The following is a 10,767-nucleotide window of genomic DNA, read 5'->3' as shown; positions in this document are numbered from 1 at the left end:
GTTTGATTTTCTGTTCTTGTGTCAGTTTGCTGAGAATGATGGTTTCCAGGTTCATCCATGTCCCTACAAAGGACACGAACTCATCGTTTTTTATGGCTGCATAGTATTTCACGGTGTATATGAGCCACATTTTCACTGTCCAGTCTACAGTGAATTGGCAACCAACAGAATGGGAAAAAATTTTTGCAATCTACCCATATGACAAAGGGCTAATATCCAGAATCTACAAAGAACTAAAGCAGATATACAAGAAAAAAGCCCATTCAAAAGTGGGCAAAGGATATGAACAGACGTTTTACAAAAGAAGACATATATGAGGCCAACAAACACGAAAAATGCTCATCATCACTGGCCATTAGAAAAATGCAAATCAAAACTACATTGAGATACCATCTCACACCAGTTAGAATGGCGATCATTAAAAAATCTGGAGACAACGGATGCTGGAGAGGATGTGGAGAAACAGGAACACTTTTACACTGTTGGTGGGAGTGTAAATTAGTGCTCTTTGTCTTAATTGTGGTTGTGGTCACAATGGTTTAGATTCTTCAAACAAAACTCTTAAAACCTGTGTGCTTTACCACATACAAATCACACCTTGATAAAAATGGTTCTCTCAAAGGTGGCTCACATCTGTAATGTAGCACTTTGGGAGGCCAAGGCAGGAGGATATCTTGAGCCCAAGAGTTCGAGACCAGCCTTGGCAGAACTTGTCTCTATTTGGAAAAAAAAAAAAAAAAAGTCTAAAACAAAAGTCTTTGCTTCATACCTTACAACGGGCATTAACCATTGTACCCTAGCAGGACTTCTCTGAGCTCAGATTTCATACCTCTCTCCCCTCCTCAGAAACCTTCAGTGGTTCCCCAATGCCCACAGAGCAAATCCCCAATCAATCAGTCACCTAAAGCATTCTAAGCTCTGGCCTCGGCACTTTTTCCAGTCTAATTTCACCTTCCAACTCTGCGGTCACTACCACCATGAGGCCACCAGCCTTTCCCACATCGTGTGCACATCACACATTCCCCTCCACTTCCCACTGTTGTCCTTGCTTCTCTTAATTCATTCCCTTACCTCCATCTGGTTCTCAGGCACAGTTTTCACTCTAATGCAACAACCCAGATTCTCTCAGGGGAGTCTCCCTTACTGTACCCCTCCCCTGTTCTGCCAGTGGCATCAGCCCTTTACAGTGCCAGGCTCCTCAGCCTGTCATTATGGGTCTCTGTATATGCAGACACTTCCATCGCTACAGGAGGCCTAAAGGGGATACTAAGGGCCACACAGTTCAGAATGTAATGCCCAACTGAACTCATGTGAGTTTAATTTTTTTGAGACAGGATCTTGCTCTGTCACCTAGGCTGAAGTGCAGTGTCACAATTATGGCTCACTGTGGCCTCAATCTCCTGGACTCAAGTGATCCTCCCACCTCAGCCTCCCAAGTAACTCGGACCACAGGCATGTACCACTATGCCCAGTTAATTTTTACATTCTTCGTAGAGACAGAGTCTCACTCTGTTGCCCAGGCTGGTCTCAATCTCCTGGGCTCAAACAATCCTCCCACCTCAGCCTCCCAAACTGCTGAGATTTCAGGTGTGAGCCACGACACTCAGCTCCCAAGAGTGAGGGTCGCACTCTGTCGCCCAGGCTGAATTGCAGTGGTGTAATCTCACTCCCAGGTTTAAGCGATTCTCCTACCTCAGCCTCCTGAGTAGCTGGAATTACAAGCACACGCCACCATGCCCAGCTAATCTTTGTATTTTTAGTAGAGACGGGGTTTCACTATATGTTGGCCAAGCGGGTCTCAAATCTCCTGACCTCAGGTGATCCACCCACCTCAGCCTCCCAAAGTGTGGGGATTACAGGCGTGAGCCATCATGCTCAGCATTAAAGATCTTTTCTACAGTGATAACAAAGTTATGAAAGTAGAAAAATGTTACGAAGTAATGACTGTAAATATTTCAGTAGTGTCAAGGACACCACTGTTCCCATATCTGGGCTCCCCATGACAGTCCAGCTAATCATAACTCACCCTTGGCCACTTCCCACACCCACTGTCAGCCAGTCCAGCTCCATGGATTCAGCTTTTACATCTGTTGGCTCCATCTATCCTTCCTATTCCCTCTCCAGACAGACAGGCAAGTCCATCAGGGCACAGTAAATTGACTCACTCACTCACTCTGGGAGGCCAAGGTGGGAGCACTGCTTGAGCCCAGGAGTTTGAGACCAGCCTGGGCAACACAGGGAAACTCCACCCCTACAAAAACTAGTAATTAATTAATTAACCGGGCCTGGAGGTACAGGCCTATGGTCCTAGCTGTGGTCCTAGCTACTTTGGAGGCTGAGATGGAAGGATCACTTGAGGCCAAGGCTGCAGTAAGCCGTGATCATGCCACTGCACTCCAGCCTGGGCAACAGAGCAAGACCATGTCTCAAAAACATGAAAAGACGAACAGGCAAGTCTTTGGCGTTTCAAGCTTAATGACATCAGCTCTCAGACAGTACACCTGTCTATGGCCTCTACCCACTCTGACCTGCTAAAAACATCTTCCCAGGCTCACTCTCCCCCTACCTAAAAACCCTCCTAGGAACACATCATCAAAGAAATCCCCAGCAAACCTGAGCACTGTAAACAACCTGGCCCCAGACTATTTTCCAAACTAATCACTTACTATTTCAGTCCACAAATCCTCTGCCTCAACAAGGTTAATCTACTCAGTATACCCAAAGTCACCTCTCCTCTGCACAGGGCTGCAGCCAGCCACCCTCCCTCTGCTCTTGGGGGCTAACCATTCAACAAGTATTTGAGCACCCTGTACTGTGGACACAGCAGTAAGTGGGACAACCATAATCCCTGGCCTAACAGAGACACACACATAACTAGGCAGCAGGTAGTTCTCAGGACACCTCTGCAGAGGAAAGGTCATGTTAGCTGGACCAGCCAGCAACTCCCACAATATTTAGTACCACCTAGCAGGTGCTCAGAAGCATCTGAAGACGCTCTGTAACCCCCATCTCAAAAGTACCCAAATCCCTTGTCAAGAACAACCAAAGACGATATGAATATACAATCTAAACTCATAAACAAATAATCTCAACAAGTCATCACTTTCAGAAACGTGGCAATGTGCTTACAAGTGTGCTGCCATCAAGAGTAGGCTCTTTACACCAAGACTCCAGCCACTGCTGCCCTCCTCAGGGAGGAAGACACCATGGTTTCATAGCCAGTCTGGAGCTGGAAAGGGGCTCTGAGCACAGATTTCATTTTAACCAAAAGTCACTACAACGAAACAATATGGCGACCCACTAGAGTTGATTATAAAGGGGTTTTGCTCATACTATCAAGTAAGCAAACTGCAACTCTTCCTGTTGTCTATATAATGAAACAGCTGGTCCCTGAGATAGGGACTAAAACCCAGGCTTCACAGGCCACAGCATCCTCACACTGACTTCTCATTCCATAACACGGTTTCCAAATCAATAGTTTAAATTACTCTAGCAAGAGTGAGGGAACAAGGAGGGACCTGACCATTCCTCCCAAAAGTGTGCCTCTGGGCAGGTCATGTGCTGTCAGTAAAGCCACAGGATGAACTCCTGAACCCTGAGCTCCTATCCAGTGCCCTAGGGTTCAGGGCAGCTCAGCTCTGCACAAAGAGAAAACTTGGCTTCCAATGAGCTACATGGCAACATCCTTGCAAATAGCTGAGTGCACGCTAGTACTTTCCCTGGGTTGTTTTTTAACAATGTCCATGAGAGATAATAAAAGCTTGCTCTCCACACTGTCCCCTGAAACCAAGGCCTAGATACCTCTGAGTTTCCTAAGGGCACATATAAAATGCACAGTGGACAAGATCAAAGCCAAGACTGCACTTTTATAGACCAGCATGCAACGCTGTAAAATAAACGGAACTTAAGCCACCCATCTAAACTTCTCTTACCAATTTATTACAAATTTCACTCAAACATCACCACAAAACATGGTGACTAAGCAGGTTCTGTGCCTTCTTATAGATATTTTTAAGCGAACAATTTTCAACATGTCCAATATATTATTCCTAAAAAAATAATGAAAACACTGTCAATGAAACAAGGGAGTTACCAAAAGGCAGGGGGATCTAAAAATAAAAGCCCAAGACAGCCCACAATTCTTGGCTGTGGCCCCAGAGAAGAATGAAACTGGAGGAACTGTTTCTGCACAGCCATATGCCACAAGGCCTCGCCAAGGGCAAGCTCTTCTGAGGCTACCCACTTACTACAATGGCAGACTAGTGGCCCCAGAGACACCAAGAATCTCCAAAGGCAAATGCAAAGCAAGACAGTAGGCAGGCCTGGAGTTTCAGCATGCTTTCAATCCTTATATAAATGGAAGATGGGCTGCATTTAGCATCTAATGAGCTATAACAAGTTAAATATTTAAGCCACTTTCACCATCATACCCCCAAAAGTATTTCCGATTAAAGCATCCATATTGAAAGAACCATGTCTGATTAACTGAAAACTAAGCTGCAGAAGTACATGGAGACATTCAAAAGAAACAAATGCTCCTGGATTAGAACTGCTGCGGGGGGACACCCACTCTATCCCACCAAAACCCCTCCCCCGCTCAGTCTCTTACAAGACACAACCACACTGGGTAGCAGTGAATCTCACACCCAGGCTGTGCCTCCTTATAACAACATAAATCACTTTAGCAGAGGTGAAACAAGTCTTTTGGTCATCTGAATTGGGATCTCTCAAATCTGTAAATTTAAGTAAAGATTCTCCATTTTTACACAGTTTTACACAGGAAGGCCAGGCATGGTGCCTCACACCTGTCATCCAAGCACTTTGGGAGGCCAAGGAAAGCAGACCACCTGAGCCCAGGAGTTTGAAACTAGCCTGGGCAAATAGTAAGTCCCCATTTTTACAAAAATACAAATTTTTAAAAGAAAAACCCCTTCTATACAAAAAACACAAAAATTAGCCAGGAATGGTGGTATGCCTGTAGTCCCAACTACTCAGGATGCTGAGGCATGAAGATCACTTGAGCCTGGGAAGCAGAGGTTGCAGTGAGCTGAGGTCACACCACTGCACTCCAGCCTGGCCAACAGAGCAAGACTCTGTCCCCCACAAAAAAAGAAAATTACGGCTCGGCACAGTAGCTCACACCTATAATCCCAGCACTCTGGGACACTGAGGAGGGTGGATCACAAGGTCAATGGTTCGAGACCAGCCTAACCAACATGGTGAAACCCCATCTCTACTAAAAATACAAAAATGAGCAAGGCATGGTGGAGCATGCCTGTAATCCCAGCTACTTGGCAGGCTGAGGCAGGAGAATCGCTTGAACCTAGGAAAGGAAGGTTGTGGTGAGCTGAGATGGAGCCACTGCACTCCAGCCTGGGCAACATATCGAGTCTCCATCTCAAAAAAAAGAAAAGAAAAGAAAAAAGAAAAATTATACAGGAAGCTGAAGCAGGAGGATCACTGGAGCCCAGGAGTTGGAGATCAGCCTGGGAAACATAGGCAGACCCCGTCTCAACCTCCTGGACTCAAGTGACCTTCCCACCTTTGCCTCCAAGTCACTGGAATTACAAGTACAAACCACCAGCTGGGCGTGGTGGCTCACGCCTATAATCCCAACACTTTGGGAGGCCTCGGCGGATGGATTGCCTGAGTTAAGGAGTTCAAGAGCAGCCTGGCCAACATGGTGAAACCCTGTCTCTACTAAAAACACAGAAATTAGCCTGGCATGGTGGCATGCACCCGTAATCCCAGCTATTCAGGAGGCGGAGACAAGAGAATCACTGGATCCCAGGAGGCAGAGGCTGCAGTGAGCCGAGATCGTGCCACTGCACTCCAGCCTGGGCAAGAGCAAGGCTCCATCTCAAAAAACAAAATAGAACAAGTATAAGCCACCACACACACTTAAAACTGTTTTGTTTTTTTTTTTTTTGGAATGACATATGCTCCCTTGTGAAGCAAGGTATAGAATGTAAATGCCCTCTGTCTCGGCAAAAATAAGTAGAAACCAGACCGCCTCAAATTGAGGTCTGATGTACGAAGGCACTGTCGCCCACCAGTAAGGAGCACTCCGGTCTCAGACCCTAAGATGGTATCCAGTCTTCTCCAGCTCCTGCACCTGTTTCTTTTCTTTGAATGGCCCACCTTTTTAATAATTCCAAAACCTGAAAGCCCATTTTAGTAACAGATTCTGAAATCATCATCTGATGAGTCAACAAGTATTAAAAAGCGATCTGGTACTGGAACAGAAACTAGACGAAGCCAATACTACCACAGAGAGACGCATATTTATTTCTGGAGAGCTGACAAATCCCATGCCGAATGCCAAAGCTAAATGCAAGGAAATAAAAATGCAGGTACCTTGTTAAAGAAATTGGAAAGCAAACCATGAAAGTTCTTTTTATAGCAGTCTGACAACCGCTACCTGGGCCCTCAGCCCTCTCCACATAAAAAATCTTAAAAACACACGCAGGAGTAAAACCTTGTGCATGGACCCCAGGAGCCATGGCCAAGAATGCACCGGGCTCCCCAGCAACTACGGGAGCCCAGCCAGCACCCATGAGCAGCTGCGGTGGACAGGCCTCGGTGAGACGCTCGACGGCAGTGGAAAAGAATGCAGAGAAGTGAAGATGAAGTCGGGAAGAACCTAAGAACCTAACGTGGAATAACGGATTTACAAAAACCAGTCTCAGAAAGAGACATCACTGTTAAAGGTGTGAACAAAGTAGAGTTAGTGGTGTGAGCACAAACAGCAAAATACAAAGAAAAGCAAAACAGTGACCAACACCAGGTGTGAGGCAGGTGAGCCCAGGCAGGCAGCAACGACCACGAGATACCCAGGCGTCCGCTCTCGGGCGATTCTTGACACGTGACTCAAATTTTATATATACATCTTACCAATTCCGTTCTCAAAAAATCATGTGAAGTCACGGATGTGGCAGTGTTTCTCCATCATTACAACACAAAAAGTTAGGTGCCATTGAGCCAGCAAACAAGCACTGTAAAACTGAAAACTGCTAAAAGAAAAACTCTCTCCCAGGGACTACCTACACAGTACAAACACCAGTTCGCAATAAGGCTATGTATTTAATCCCTAAAACTGACAAAACGTGTTTGTCCTTATGACTAACTCGAGTCTAGCTGAGGCACAGGCCACTGTCAAAAAGGGCAACGCCTGCTTAGCGTTTTCCAAACTGGTCACCTGAACTCTTCTCTGGAAGGGTTCTGTCTCCTTTAGTCTTACTCTAAAAAGGGTTATTTTTCAGCAGAATAAAGTCAGTTTTTTTTAGAATGCTTCAAATGAAAGGAGGGTTACACAAGGGTTACCTCAATCTTGCACCTGAAACAAAGCACCTGAAATTAACAGAGAAGCCAGCCACTCAAGAGAATCACTAGGTCCGTCCTGTTCCCAGGGCACCAAACAGGAGCGTCTTAATCCACTAAGCACATTAGGGCCTAACAAATTGGACTCGGTAACAAGGTTACCTAGTTCTTCCAAACGGGAATTAACCAAAGGGGATCATTATGATTAAGCACAATCCGCGGAATGCCCAGTTTCGAGCTGGGGAATTCAACAGCTGATGACTTTAAGTATCAAAACTCGTAACAAGCCAAAGGCTTGGAATCACAGGTCCAGCACTGGACGGTGCCCGGCGCGCTGGGAAGCGGCGCCCCAACGCGGGCCCGGGGTCCCCGCGGTCCCTCCCCGCGCCCAGGACCCCCGCGGTCCCTCCCCGCGCCCAGGACCCCCGCGGTCCCTCCCCGCGCCCAGCACCGGGCAGCTCCGCTCCGCCGCCAACAGGAGGCTCGGGGCGCTCCCGAACAGGAGCGGAAGCCCCGACCCACGCCGCCCTCCGCCGCGGGGACGCCCGCTCGCCAGGTGACCGCGTCCCCACGCTCCCCGTTGCCCGGGCGCCGCCGGGACCTCGGAGGCGGCCCGGCCCCGACCCTGCGCGGACGCCGCACAAAGGCGCGGCGCGCGGACCCCGGCCCCGACCGCGTCCCCCACCGCGTCCCCCGGCCCCGGCCCCGACCGCGCCCCGCGACCCCCGCCCGGCCCACCTCGGCCGTAGGCCTTGGCGCAGATCCACTGCAGGTTGGCGGCGATCTTGGCGCGCGCCGCGTCGTAGCGGTCCAGGGGCACGAGGTCGGCGGCGCCGTCCGGCGGGGCCTCCATCTTCCTCCAGCCCTCGGCAGCGGCGCGGCCGCCCGCGTCCACCATCTGCAGACAAAGGGCTGAGGCGGCGGCCCGGCCGCAACAAAGGCGGCGCCGCCGCCCCTCGCCGCGCCGGGCCCGGTGCGCCCCGAGCCCCCACCCGGCCCCGCAGCCGGCCCGCCGGGAGGGGCGCCCGAGCGCTGCCCCCGCCTCACCTCACAGCCGCCGCCGTCGCCGCCCCCGCGATGGCTGCATGCTGCGGGCGCCGAGCCCGGACGGAGGAGGCGCCGAGCCCGCGGCCCAGCGAGGCGGCGAAGGGAGGGCGCGGGCCGGGGACCCGGACGGGGACGGGGGCGGGGGCGGGGGCGGGGGCGGGCGCGGGCCGGGGGCGGCGGCGGCGCGTGCGCAGCCCCGGGTGAGCGGTGGCGGCGACAGCGGCAGCTGAGGCGGCGGCCAAGAAGCGGGAGCGCGCTCACCGCCGCGGCCTCGCACAGGCGCAGTAGGCACCGCCCGCCGCCCCGCCCTCGGCCCAGCCCCGAGCTCGGCTCCCAGCTCGCGCCGGCCCCGCCCCCTTCCGCAAGCGCAGTAGGTAGCAACCGCCGGCCTGTGCCGCCCCGCCCCTTTCCGCAGGCGCAGTGTGTCGCCCCGCCCCGCCCCGCCCCGCCCCCTTCCGCAGGCGCAGTAGCACCCGGCCCCGTCCGTGCACGCTCTGCTGCTCTGAGGCCTCCGCGCGGGGCGCGGGGCGCGGGGCGCGGCGAGGTGGGCGGAGTGGGTTCGCGGCGGGGACCCGGCAGAGCCCGCAGCAGCCCTCTGTCCGCGCCGTGCCTCCTCTTCTGGCCTGGCTGGTCCCCACCTCAGCCACAGCGGAGCATCCTGGCCGACAGAGCTCTCCTCGCCAGCGCACTGGGGACCGCGTGGGTGTGGCCGGCTGCGACCTCGGCAGGCGACATTCCGGCGGACGGGCACCAGGTGGACCTGCCACGGTCTCCAGGCCCCATCCCGGTCCAGGGAAGGTGGGCGTTTGGACCCCTGAGGCCCAAGCAGGTGCAGCCCCGCAGGCGCAGCCCCCGGAAGGGGCGCTGACTTCGTTTCCCTGGAGCCTGCGTCGGGGTCCCGCACGGAGCTGAGAATGACGGGAACGCGTGAGAATTTGCATTCCGAGGATTTCGTCTGAGAACCTCACCGCCGGAATAGAGAACTGCCCCCAGGAGAGCCTGCCCACGTGCCGCCGGGAGAGGCCGAGCTTCCTGGGAGCAGGCGCCCGGCGCGGGGCTTCCAGCCTGTCTGTCCCTGGACGAGCCACCCTGTGCCAAAGGCGGAGCGTGTGTGAAATGCCAGGCGCCCAGAGGACCCAGGCAGTCATTCACGCAGCGACTCACGTGCTGGCTTCAGTTCAGCGTTGAGACCATTTGGGGCTGGGCTTTTTTGATGACTGATTTGATGCGTAGTTTTTTGGTTACTAATTGTCTTTACTTGTTATAGGTCTGTTCTGATTGTCTGTTTCTTTTTGGGTCTGCTATCTGAAAAGAACACGGGGTGGGCAGGGCGGGGTGGTCAAGGAAAGCCATAGGAAGAGGACACTTATTTAAGCAAAGGGCAGCAGGAGGTCAGCGTCAAGGGTGAGGATATCTGCAGAAGTAGCATCTTGGGCAGGGGTCGAGAGCCTGGTGTGTAAGAAACACAGCAGAGGCCCCAGGAGCAGGAGGGACTGGTGGGATATGGGAGGTAGGGGCATGGAGGGATGCAGGCAGGTCCTACACAATTAGAACTGGGGCCCCTTCTCTGCAGGAAATGGGCAGCCATCTGAAGACTTTGAGCACAGGGAAGGATGTGACTGACCCTTTAAAAGGATCATTCTGATTCTTGAGTGAAGAACAGAGTAGGAAGTGTCCAGAAGGAGGCAGGAGGCCATCCAGTGACAGATGGGATATGGAGTGTGACCCAGAAGGGTCAAGAGTGACTTCAAGGGCTTTTATACTGATCTCGTATCCTGCAACCTTGCTAAACCCATTTATCAGTTCTTCTAGTCTTTTAGTGAATTCTTTGGGATTTTCTCTATACAAAAGCATGTCATCAGTGATTAGAGATCATTTTACCTCCTCCTTTCTAATCTGGATGTCTTTTATTTCTCCTCCTTGCCCTGGCTAGAACCTCCAGTGAGATATTGAATAGAAGCAGCAAGAGTGGACCTCCTTGTCTTGCTCCTGATCTCAGGGAGAACGCATCCAGTCTTTCACCATTGGGTATGATAGCTGTGGGTGCTTCAAAAATAGGTTTTATCAAGCTGGGCACAGTGGCTCACACCTGTAATCCCAGAACTTAGGGAGGCCGAGGCGGACAGATCACTTGAGGTCAGGAGTTCGAGACCAGCCTGGCCAACATGGAGAAACCCCATCTCTACTAAAAATACAAAGAATTAGCCGGGCATCGTGATGGGTGCCTGTAATCCCAGCTACTCAAAAGGCTGAGACAGGAGAATTACTTGAACTCATGAGGCAGAGGTTGCAGTGAGCCGAGACTGTGCCACTGCACTCCAGCCTGGGTGACAGAGTGAGACACTGCCTCAAAAAAACAAAAAAAATAGGTTTTATCAGATTGAGGAAGTACCCTTTTTT

General features: G+C 51.8%; 1 protein-coding gene across 8 annotated transcripts in view; it reads right to left on the bottom strand.

Moving 5' to 3' along the window:
* CAMSAP1 (calmodulin regulated spectrin associated protein 1) overlaps window positions 1-8,386 on the bottom strand; it is a 92,312-nt gene extending 83,926 nt beyond the window's left edge. For 3 of the 8 annotated variants that reach the window (XM_017505676.2, XM_017505677.2, XM_037730339.1), the window contains exon 1: window positions 8,059-8,218. In XM_017505676.2, the coding sequence (XP_017361165.1) occupies window positions 8,059-8,218 (160 nt within the window). Of the gene's footprint in view, window positions 1-6,894; window positions 6,917-7,323; window positions 7,433-8,058; window positions 8,242-8,367 lie in introns of those variants that run through there. The other 5 variants (XM_037730343.1, XM_037730338.1, XM_037730340.1 and 2 more) reach the window with 5 other exon arrangements.
* Window positions 8,387-10,767: the final 2,381 nt, after the last annotated feature.

Source organism: Cebus imitator, unplaced genomic scaffold, assembly GCF_001604975.1.
Source record: "Cebus imitator isolate Cc_AM_T3 unplaced genomic scaffold, Cebus_imitator-1.0 Scaffold339, whole genome shotgun sequence".
NCBI classification, from domain to species: Eukaryota; Metazoa; Chordata; class Mammalia; order Primates; family Cebidae; genus Cebus; species Cebus imitator.
The sequence above is the reverse complement of the archived record's forward strand: the minus strand, read 5'-3'. Positions and strand labels throughout refer to the sequence as shown.